The 12,647-nt window shown below is 33.2% G+C and overlaps 1 protein-coding gene across 1 annotated transcript in view; it reads right to left on the bottom strand.

Annotated features, from left to right (window-relative positions):
• CFAP47 (cilia and flagella associated protein 47) overlaps positions 1 to 12,647 on the bottom strand; it is a 427,534-nt gene that overhangs the window by 267,518 nt on the left and 147,369 nt on the right. Inside the window, exons 31-33 of the mRNA XM_015127166.3 lie at positions 5,872 to 5,953; positions 4,813 to 4,941; positions 79 to 271 (exon numbers count right to left, since the gene is read on the bottom strand). Coding sequence (XP_014982652.3) covers positions 79 to 271; positions 4,813 to 4,941; positions 5,872 to 5,953 — 404 coding nt within the window. The remainder of the gene's footprint in view (positions 1 to 78; positions 272 to 4,812; positions 4,942 to 5,871; positions 5,954 to 12,647) is intronic.

Raw genomic sequence — 12,647 nt, 5'->3', positions numbered from 1 at the left:
ATAATGTGTCCATGGCTCCTTCTCCATCATCACACTACAATTTGCAATAATTTGTTTAAAGAAAAAATCACTTCTCACCTTTGTGACAGTTTTTCCATATCACATGTCGAGTATTCTCATAATTTACGTTCATCCAACTAAGCAAAATTCTTTCAGAATCAGAATATATGTTGCTGGATACAAAACAAGGATTGACTTTTGCTGTATTTTGCACATATTTGGGGGGCATATTATTGCTGCAGTATGGTACTACATGGGATAGAACAAAAACCTGAAATTGGGAGAGATAACTTTTATTAGATGCAAATGGAAAAATAGCAAACAAAAATTTGAAGAGAAAATTTTAAAAAACATGACAGGAGATAAAGGTTAAATGGATTCAATTAGAAGTAAAAGAGTAGAACAGATGTGTCCCAATAATGCTCATTTTAAATGGACAACTTTTTTCTTCTGTGGTAGTCTTTAAAGCACTACACTGTATAATTTACAAGAGGCTTATTGTACGTTTAAAACATAACTGCATTTAAGAACATTTCGGTTAGGAGGTAAATTCATTTAAAACACAAGGATGTAGGATGCCTTTCTTATTTCCTTACCAGATCATGCAGCTTAGAAAAATAAGCCAAAGTAAAAGTAAATAAGTTACCAAGTCAAAAATTATTTTCTTACATTTATTTAAGAGGTCTGTTTTAAGATCATAAAAGTGTACAAAATTTGCCATTTGACATATTGTTACCCTATAACTTAAAGTGTGGTATATTTACATCATATCACCATTCACTACATGTATACCCCATGTTTTATTAGGTAGCAATGCAAGTGAATTTAAAAATAATTTTAGTAATATTAAGATGAAATAAAGAACTCTGTGTCTGTCAGTAAAGCACTATAATACAGAGCTACTCAAAGTGACACTCTACTAACCACTGTCTACAAGTTCTAGATGAGATGAACAGTTTGTGATCTGCTACCTCACTACATATATCTCAAGAGTTTCTGAATGGAACATTGGCTCACATTAGAGTACACAGTGTAAGTTCAGCTCCTTGATTTATCCCAAACCTTTAATAGACAGTTTTCCAATGGTATGGGTATGAATACAACAATTTGAGTCATATGTGCTATAAAGATACTCTTGATACCCTGCTCATATCTCCTTAGTTCCACCTTTACATTCTGAAGTTTGCTTATTGTGAAAACCTGTAAGTCTCTGCTTGAGGGATTTTTTTTCCTGGCATATGAGAGCACACTCAGCTCACAGAGGGCAAGGCAGGAGTGCCAGAAGATAATGACGACCTAGCAACGGCCCCTTACCAAAGACAGTCAGGGAACTGGTAGTTAATTACTCCAGATTCCTCACCAGTCAGTTAAGTCTGAGACATGTTCTAAAATATATCCTATTGGTTCCCAGTGGCACTGAGCTTCAGTTGCCCACAGTGAAACCTGATTGAAACCACAACTGTTACTGACTTCATTATATGATCTGCTTTAATTTCCTACTCTACTCCTGATGCTTCTTGGGAGCACTTCTGAAATAAACGATTTGCACTCAAAATACTTGTCTCAGCGTCTGCTTTTAGGGGAATCTAACCTGAGATAAGTACTCTTACAGTCAAGTACATGTTAATAGTAAATGAAAAAAAGTGCTCTTTTTCTAAGTAGTTCATAGTTATGCCATGCAGTCTTTCAAATAACTACAGTATACAAATTATTAAAATACATAAGAGCATCCAAAACTGTTCTTTTCTTTGCCACTATAAGAAGTACTTTAAAATGTGATCCAAAAAATCCATTTCTGAATGCTAGCTATTTATCTAGCATATGTGAATTGCATCATTTTAGCATTTTGTATAGAAGTTTAATGGAACTGCCTTCTTTCTTTCTGGCAGTTTTGTGGTATAGAAGTACTACATTTCAAATCTCACATATTATAAAAATGCAATTTAAAGCCTTTGAAAAGGACCCCCATCAATTTCTGTTTATTTCTGGGAAATACCAAATGATAAATTACTTGAGTACAGCTGATGAGATATATGTTTGGGACTAATGACCTTGACTAAGAATACAGATTTAATGATGGACCCATATGGAGCACGGTTGTAACCTTCAGTATTGGAAGAGGCATTACACTGAGTGCTTAATTCTACAGCAGTGTTTCTAAAATTACCGGTGGTAAAAAAAAAAAAAAACTTATTAATTTTCTCTTTACCACAGAATGATAGTTTTGTAAAATACTCTGAAAATAAATTGCTAGAAAAATAAAATGAAGAATTAAAATGTACACACAGTACAAGACTCCATCACTTGCAAATCCAAATACACCTGGGGCAGTAAGTGTTACTATTTATCCATTAACATGCAAACCACACCAAGCATGACTTGAAGGAATGGAGTAAGAATTACAGAATGTGTTGTAACACATTCTCACAATGCAAGAATGTGTTGTGAGCTGTGCCAGCTAAGATGAAATTTGTGTAAATCATATTTCGTGATCCATATTCAGGAAATTCTTTCATGCTCTCAGAAAACATTGTTTCAAATTATCTTTCATTTTTGTTAAAGATTTTATTCAAGAAATGTAATAGCACCCTTTAAAGTCAATACATTGGCCACAAAATAGAACATAGTCCTGGGCTATCCCACTAAGTCACTATGGGACATTTAAAAGACTTCAAAACAACAATGACAAAAGTACTACTAATAGTATACACTTACATATGTTGAGTGCTATCCTACCCCTATCATATGCCCTTTCAGGTTCACATGAACTTTGCTATTATATTTGGCTTATTGCTTATTAATGACAACTTTTTAAATTATGTGTTATTTTAACCCATTGGCTTAGAAAACATAATTTTCATTTTTACTTGTCCATAAAAATCTCTGAATTTTTGAGACTAATGAGATATTTGGATTTGTTCTGAAGAATCCTCTTGACTAGGCGTATGTTGACCCAAAGAAAAGAATCAATTGCCAGTTTATGTATGATCTTTCCTTTAGATTTAGAGATGCCTGATGGTTTAACGCTTATTTGGAGTCTCTTTAAATCTCGTTAACTAAAGAAATGTATAGCAATACATTTATAGGACATTCAAGTTACTTGAGAATCCAGATGAGGATAGTGTACCAGATCAAGCACTCATACCTCATTGTCAGTGTTGTGTATTGAGTAATGAGAAATTGCTCATTACTCTGAGGTTGCTGCATGACTAGAAAGCTGAAAATATTTCTCAGACTTGAAGGTTTTCCTGTATTGAAATGGTCCTTGCCCACCATATTCCACTTCTCGTAACCCCTTCTGACGTGAGTGTGAAGTGAGTGGGACACTGGAAGCTATGCTTTGAGTCTCAAGCTCTTGGGTTCACTGTTAGTGTGCATTCTGTGTTATAACTATCTTTTACACTTCCTTAAAACTAAGTCAACATGTTGCTATGTAAAATCTACTGTGTTTCACAGTTTTGATTATCAAACCAAACCCAAGACCATGCTTCTGGTGAAACAGAGTAGGCCCTATATGGCTAACAGTGCAAAAAATCATATTTCCAGCATTAACAACCAGTCACCAAATGAAATGAATTTTCCCACAAGAATTTTCTTCTTACATTCAGTAAGAAAGATAGTTCAGGTTGATGGTGAAAAAGAAGAGGACAGGAGGAGCAAGTCAGGAATCACGCAGAAGAAGGAACTCTCTAGAGGAGGATCTGGGTGGCTGACTCCAAAGGAGACTTCAGACTGCCAGGGGGCAGCACGAGGGCTCTGGACTCCTGGGCCCCAACAGAGAACAACAAGGAAGAAATAAGCATTACCTGCATCAAATTGTTGCATATGGCCAAATTCATGTGATCTTGAAAGAAAGCGTGTGTGCCTGTGAGCCTCAGTTTCTTCATTGCTAAATTGATGATTTCAGTTGTGAGGAATTAATATTAAAAAATTTATTGACAGAGTCTTACACATACTACTCACTATTCAGATCTTAATTTTGCCCTTTCGTTTGAGTTGCTAATTCCTTATTCTATTCAATTCCTCCTTTGTTCTAACTCTCAGTCCTACAGCTCACCCATCTGGGGTTGCAAAGTGTGAAGACAGAACAAAAGCCTCCATTGGTCCTCGTGGACAAGACCTATAGTGCTATATTTGAAAACCTAGGGAATTATTCATGGACTGAAACCAGGACTTGTTTATGCAATAAGGGTATAGAGTATAGAGGTATAATTTATGCTATGTTAATCTACCCACAAATGCAATTTGGCAGGAAGTAAGTTCAAGAATTTCATAAAAACCTGCTTTTGCCTACAGTTGTATGAATCTTAGTGAATATAATTTTATAGCAAGAGACTACTGTGTATTAGATGTAGAGACAATAATTTTCACCAGTACTCATTCATTAATCCTCCCTTTTAGTACTAGAATATTCCTGTAGCTACTCATTCTAGAGAGTGTATTTCTCAACTTTTTTTGCAGTTAGATGTGACTATGTGACTGAATTCTGCCTAATGGAATCTGAAATGAAAAAGACATATTTTTTCAGGTCACATCCTTAAAAGGTAACTCCTTGCCTCCAGTACTCCTTTACCTGCTCCTCCTTCTTCAGAGAAATCAGACCCATAAATGAAAGTACCGAGGAGGAAAGAGATACTCCAGAAGCTTTGACCCTCTCATATCTCAGCAGTTCCATGAGAAAGCAATAAAAAAAAATCTCTCATTTAAGGCACTGTGTTTTTGAATCTTTCATAGCAGCATTGTCTGGACCTTAAGTACTATATGATTTATATTAATCAAAAGAGAAGCAGCAAGCAATAGTGGAAATATTACCTTGTATATCTGTAGAAATACATCTGTCCATGCCCGTTTACTCCAGGTCTCAAATTTAGACATTTCTATAACAATAGAACATTTTTTCTTAGGTGTACAGGAACTCTCAGGCATCGTATTAGTGGAAGACTTTAAGAAATAAAATAGTACAACATTAATTAAAATTTAAGGCAAATTTAGCATATGAGTTTTTTTTTTTTTTTTTTCAAAACATGTGAATGCCTTTTCTGTACTTTAATCAAGAGCTCTAATTCTCCATGTGCCAATAATATAAAATATCAACACAGGTAACTTTATGGAGCACACAGTCTCTTATTTAGGTCATAGATTTATTCATTCAATGCACCTACTAGATCACTCTGTAGAATAAGTGGCCCAACAAGATACGAAGTTATTCTGATTGCTGAGCCAAGAAAGAATCACACCCTTTGGATAAGGTAACAGGACCTCAGCATAGTGCCAAAGAACAGGCAGGCACCTGGTTCTCTACTCATGTCACATGGCAAGCATAGTGAAGAGTCCTACAACCATAGTTGCCTCAAACCTGCAGACTCCTCAAAGACCACCCCCTCTCAATAGGTTTCCACAAAGTGAACTATATATTATGACAAAACTATGTATTTCTTGCTTCATTTTTATTTTCCCCTGAAAATGAAGAAGAAAAGTGGCACATGGTGGTGAAATAAAACCAGTCTTTTATTTGGATATATATTCTAGAATATAATTTAGAATTATATTCTAATTTAGAATATAAACATATATTCTAAAAGTTTAATAATAAAATTTACATAATCCCACCTTAGTCTTCATTTATAAATTCTCCAAAGTAGTAATTATTTATATATTTAAGAAAGCCATGTAATCATTTTTGCATAGGAACTCCATAGAGATTTTTAGACAAATGTACAAAAACATATGGGTTGTCCAAAAATTAGGATCCTAATAATATTTTGTATATAAAACTCAAGGACTCTGAAATAGGATATTCTAACATAGGCCAAATACCAGTACATACAATAATAACTGTGTGGTTTGTTCCAAGAAATTATATTTTCTTACCTTAATTTCAATCCACCTCTTGTAATCTTCTGGTTCAAGCAAAAATTCTGGCAGGACATGTGAAATACATCCTCCTTGAGCACTAAAATTAAAAAAGAAAAACTCAAATTATAATATAATATACATGTTCTATATATGATTTGCATTGACCATCAGTTACATATTTCAATAGTCACATTTTTATACATGCTACATTTTATTTTTCAAATTTAAAAGGTATATAATTAGGCAGAGGTGGCAGTGGCCACTGAGTGAAACTTCTCTGCCTTTGAAAAGGGGAGGGAAGAGTGAAAAGAAAGTGTCCTATGGTTTGCGTGCCAGCTCAGCCACAGTGCAATATAACACGGGGTGGAATTCTAGTTTTTTTAACTCTAGTCCCTTGCTCTGAATAGTACCTCTGGAACTACCTGCAGTCTGGGGGAACTCTAAGCCATAAAGGAAAGATATAGGTCTGGCTGGTTTTGCCAACTACGAATTGTAACTCGTCAATGCCCAAATACAGATACACATTTAAAAGAATCAAGATGATCCAGGAAAACATGACCTCACCAAATAAACTAAATAAGGCACCAAGGACCATTCCTGGAAAAACAGAGATATGTGACCTTACAGAGACAGAATTCAAAATACTTGTGTTGAGGAAACCCCAAGAAATTCAAGATAACGTGGAAAAGGAATTCAGAATTCTATCAGATAAGTTTAACAAAGAGATTAAAATAATTTAAAAGAATCAAGTAGAAATTCTGGAGTTGAAAAATGCAATTGGCATACTAAAGAATGGATCAGTCTTTTAATAGCAGAATTGATTAAGCAGAAGAAAAAGTAAGCTTGAAGACAGGCTATTTAAAAATAGATAGAGGACACAAAAAAAGAAAGAATAAAAACAGTGAAGTACACCTACATGATCTAGAGGATGGCCGCAAAACGGCAAACCTAAGAGTCAGTGGCCTTACAGAGGAGGTAGAGAAAGAGATGGTGGAAGAGAGTTTATTTAAAAGAAAATAGCAGAGAACTTCCCAAACCTAGAAAAACATATCAATATCCCAAATCAATATCTAAATATCCAATATCCAAATGAATTTTAGAACACCAAGCAGAGTTAACCCACAGAAGACTACTTCAAGGCATTTAATAATAAAACTCCCAAAGAAGGCTATCTCAACACATTAAATAACCAATCTCCCAAAGATCAAAAATTTTGAGAAATGATCCTAAAGGCAGCAAGAGAAAAGAAATAAATAACATGTAATGGACCTCCGATATGTCTGGCAGTAGATTTTTTAGTGGAAACATTACAGGCCAGGAGAGTGTGATATGACATATTTAAAGTGCTGAAGAAAAACAACAACAACAACAAAAAACACTTTTATACTAAAATAGAATATCTAGTAAAAGTATACTACAAATACGAAAAAGTAATAAAGACTTTACTAGACCCCTAACAGTAGTTGAGAGATTTCATTGACACAAGACATGCCAACAGGACTACTTCAAACAGAAGGAAAAGGACATTAATAAACCATAAGTAATTATCTGAAGGTACAAAACTCACAGGAAATAGTAAGTACACAAAAAAACCCACAGATTATTACAACACTGTAACTGTGGTGTGTAAACTACTCTTATCTTAAATAAAAAGACCAAATAATCGACCAATCAAAAATAATAACTACAAAGCCATAGACAGTACAATAAGACAGAAATAGAAACAACAAAAGTTGAAAAGTGAGGGGATGAAGTTAAGGTGTAGAGTTTTTATTAGTTTTCTTTTCACTTGTTTCTTTTTTGTTTGCTTGTTTATGAAAACTGTGTTAAGTTGTTATCAGCTTAAAATAATGGGTTATAAGATACTATTTGCAAGCGTCATGGTAACCACAAACCACAAAACATGATGGATACACAAAAAATAAAAAGCAAGAAACAAAATCACATTACCAGAGAAAATCACCTCATTAAAGTTAAACAGGAAGAAAAGAAAGAAGACAATGAGAAAAGAAATTTTAAAAAGGCAGAAGTAAATCCTTACTTATCAATAATAGCATTGAATGTAAATGGACTAAACTATTAAATCAAACTATATAGAGTGGTTGAATGGATGAAAAAAGATCCCATGATCTGTTGCCTACAAGAAACACACTTCACCTATAAAGATGCACACAGACTGAACATAAACGAATGGAAAAAGATATCCCATGCCAATGGAAATTTTAAAAAAAGCAGGAGTAGCTATACTAGTATCAAAAAAAAAAAAAAAAACTAGATTTCAATACAAAAACTATAAGAAGAGACAAAGAAAGTCACTATATAATGATAAAAGGGTCAACTAAGCAAGAGGTCAACTAAGCATAAATATGCAAATATATTTACATATTTATGTAAATATATATTTACATAAATATGTAAATATATTTGCACCAAACACTGTAACACCCAGATATATAAAGAAAATATTATTAGAAGTAAAGAGTGAGATAGACCAAAAGATAGTAATAGCTGGAGAGTTCAGCCCCACTGCCAACATTTGACACATATTCCAGACAGAAAATGAAGAAACAGCAGATTTCATCTGCACTATAGACCTAATGGATCTAATAGATATTAACAAAATTTTCATCTAATGGCTGTGGAATACCTATTGTTTTCCTCAGCACATGGATCATTCTCAAGCACAGACCACATGTTATGTCACAAAACAAGTCTTAAAACATTCAAAATTTAAAATTACATCAAGCATATTCTGACTGCAATGGAATAAAACAAGAAATAAATAAGAAGAGGTATTTGGAAACTACACAAATACATGAAAACTTAAAAATGTGCTCCTGAATGACCAGTGGCTCAATGAATAAATTAAGAAGGAAATTGAAAAATTCTTGAGATAAATGATACTGGAAACACAATATATCAAAACCTATCAAATATACCAAAAGCAGTAGTAAGAGGGAAGTTTATAGCTATAAGTACGTACTTCAAAAAGAAGAAAATCTTCACACTAACGACTTAATGTTCCATCTTAAGGAAAGAGAAAAGCAAGAGCAAACCAAATCCCAGATTAATAGAAGAAAATAAATGATCAACATCAGAGCAGAAGTACATGAAATTGAAATAAATAAATCAATAAAACAAAGGTTGCTTTTTTGACAAGATAAACAAAGTTGACAAACCTTTAGCTAGACTAAGATAAAAAGAAAGAAGATACAATAAATAAAATCAGAGATGATAAAGAAGGCATTACAATTGATACTGCAGAAATTCAAATGATCACAAGTAGCTACTATCACCAATAAATTGGAAAATCTAGAAGAAATGGACAAAGTCCTAGACACATACAACTGACCAAGACTGTATCAGGAAGAAATCCAAAACCTGCACAGACCAATAACAAATAAGAAGATCACAGCTGTAATAAAGAGTCACCCAATAAAGAAAAGCCCAGGACCAAATGGCTTTACTGCTGAATTCTACCAAACATTTAAAGAAGAACTAATACCAACCCTACTCAAACTATTTTATAAAATAGAGGAGGGGGGAATGCTTCCAAAATCGTTTTATGCGGCCAGTATTACCCTAATGCCAAAACCAAAGAAATATAAAAAAGGAATGCTACAGTCCAATATCCCTGATGAATATTGATGCAGAAATCCTCAACAAAATATTGGCAAACCAAATTCAGCAATACAGTAAAAAGATCATTAATCATTACCAGGTGAGATTTATCCCTGTGAGGCAAGAATGGTTTAATGTATGCAATGTATGTAATACAATCAATCAAGTAGAACACATCATCAACAGAATAAAGGACAAAAACCATATGATAAATTCAACCAATACTGAAAAAGTATTTGATAAAATTCAACACTCCTTTAAGATAAAATACTCTCAAAAAACTGGATATGGAAGGAATATACCTCAAAAGAATAAAATCCATATATGACAGACCCACAGCTAGTATCACACTGAATGGGGAAAAACTGAAAGCCTTTCCTGTAAAATCTGCAACACAACAAGGATGCCCACTTTCATCAATGTCATTGAACATAGTACAGGAAGTCCTAGCTAGAGCAATTAGACAAGATAAAAAATAATGAGCATACAAATTAGAATAAAAAATGTCAAATTACCCTTGTTTGCAAATGATATGATCTTATATTTAGAAAACCTAAAGACTCCACACAAAAAAACCTATTGGAAATAATAAACAAATTCAGTAAAGTTGCAGGGTACAAAATCAACATACAAAATTCAATAGCATTTCTATATGCCAACAATGTAAAAACTGAAACAAGAAAATTTTTTAAAAAGGAGCCCCATTTACAACAGCCACAAATAAAATTAAGCACCAAGGAATTAACCAAAGGAATTAACCAAAGGAGTTAAAGATCTCTATAAAGAAAACTATAAATCACTGATGAAAGAAGTTGAAGAGGACACCAAAAAATGGAGAGCTATTCCATGTTCATGAATTGGAATTATCAGTATTATTAAGATGTCTATTCTACCCAAAGCAATTTACAGATTCAATGCAATTTCTGTCAAAATACAAATGACATTCCACACAGAAAGAGAAACAAAATCCTTACATTTATATGGAACCACAAAAGACCCAGAATAGCCAAAGCTATCTTAAGAAAAAAAAAAAAAAAATGGAGGAATCACTTTACCTGATTTCAAATTATACTACAGAGCCATAGTAACCAAAACAGTAGTTACTGGTCTAAAAACATATGCATTGACCAGTGGAACAGAATACAGAAACCAAAATCACCTACAATGAACTCATTTTCGACAAAGGTGCCAGGAACATACACTGGGGAAAGGACAGTATTGTCAATAAATGTTACTGGGAAAACTGCATATCCATATGCAGAAGAAAGAAACTAGACATCTGTCTCCCACCATATACAAAAATAAAATCAAAATATAATAAAGGCTTAAAGCTATATCCTCAAACTATGAAACTACTACAAGAAAACTTCAAGGAAACTCTGCATGACATAGGTCTGGGCAAAGATTTCTTGAGTAATATCCCACAAGAACAGGCAATTAAAGCATGAATGAATACATGGCTTCTGCACAGTAAAGGAAACAATCAACAAAGAGAATAGACAAATCCCAAATGGGACAAAATATTTGCATACTACCCATCTGTAAAGGGTTAATAACCAGAATATATAAGGAGCTCAAACAACTCCATAGAAAAAGATCTAAAAATCCAATTTTAAAATGGGCATAATATTTGTTTCTTTTTAAATTTTGTATATTTATTTTGTTTCTTTTTTTGCCTTCAATCAACTCACACAATTTTTTGTTTTGTTTTTTCATTTTTGTATTTTTCTATTTATCTCACTTCATTTTTTAATGGGCAAAATATTTGAATAAGCATTTATCAAAAGAAAACATACAAATGGCAAATGGCCACATGAAAATATACTTAACATCATTGATCATCAGATGAATGCAAATCAAAAGTATAAAGAGATGTCATCTCATCCCAGTTAAAATGGCATTTATCCAAAAGACAGGCAGTAACAAATGCTGGTGAGGATATAGAGAAAAGGGAACCTTTGTACACTGTGGTGGGAATGTAAATTAGTACAACCACGCTAGAGAAAAGTTTGGAGTTCCGTCAGAAAACTAAAAACAGAGCTACCTCAAAATCTAGTAATCCTCCTACTGGGTATATAGCCAAAAGAAAGGAAATCAATATTTTGAAGAGATATCTTCACTCCCACATTTGTGCAGGTTTGTTCACAATAGCCAAGATTTGGAAGCCACCATATGTCCATCAACAGATGAATAGATAAAGAAAATGTCATACATATACATAATGGAGTACTCTTCAGCCATCAAAAAGAAAAAGATTCAGTCATTTGCAACAACATGTATTGACCTGGAGGCAATTATATTAAGTAAAATAAGCCAAGCACAGAAAGACCAAAGTCAGATGTTCTCAATTATTTGTGGGATCTAAAAATCAAAACAATTGAAGACATGGAGAGAGAGAATAGAAGGATAGTTACTAGAGGCTGAGAAGGGTAGTCAGGGAGTGAGGGGGAAGTGGGGATAACTAATGGATATGAAAAACCATTATAATTAATGAATAAGGTGTAGTAGTGGATAGCACAATAGAGTGACTCTAGTCAGTAATAATTTAATTTTTCATTTTAAAATAATGATAGTATACATAGATAATTTGTAACATAAAGGATAAGGGGATTAATACCCTATCTTCCATGATGAGATTATTACGCATTGCATGCCTGTATCAAAATATCTCATGCACCCACTATGTACCCACAAAATTTAAAATAAAAAGTAAAAAAATAAATAAAAGTTATACAGTTAATTTTTAAAACCTCCCTTAAGTCTAAAATGTGCCTATGATGTTTTCTTTAGAGAACTTGATAAATGAGAAAGAACTTACTTAGACCTATTATCAGCCACATCAATTCCTACATGGTAACAAAACATACAGAGTTTCATGAATTGGATTTGTAGTCAATGCAGTAATCATTTTATTATTGTTATAATATTATAAAATTGAATAAAATATCTGGAAATGTTTGAATACAATAAAACATCTAACAGAGAGATCACTAGTCATCCAACATTTATTGAGTGCCCATAACCACAAATGCCTAAATATAGAAAGCTTGTATAAGGTAATTCATTATCTATTTATTCTAAAGAGAATATCCACAAATTGTAGACTCTGATTACGTATTCTTGTGGTAGCATATTTGAAGCAGCAAATATTTATTTATATCATTTAACAC

The sequence above is a fragment of the Macaca mulatta genome, chromosome X (genome assembly GCF_049350105.2).
Source record: "Macaca mulatta isolate MMU2019108-1 chromosome X, T2T-MMU8v2.0, whole genome shotgun sequence".
Lineage (NCBI taxonomy): Eukaryota > Metazoa > Chordata > Mammalia > Primates > Cercopithecidae > Macaca > Macaca mulatta.
This window is presented reverse-complemented; position numbering and strand designations above follow the sequence as displayed.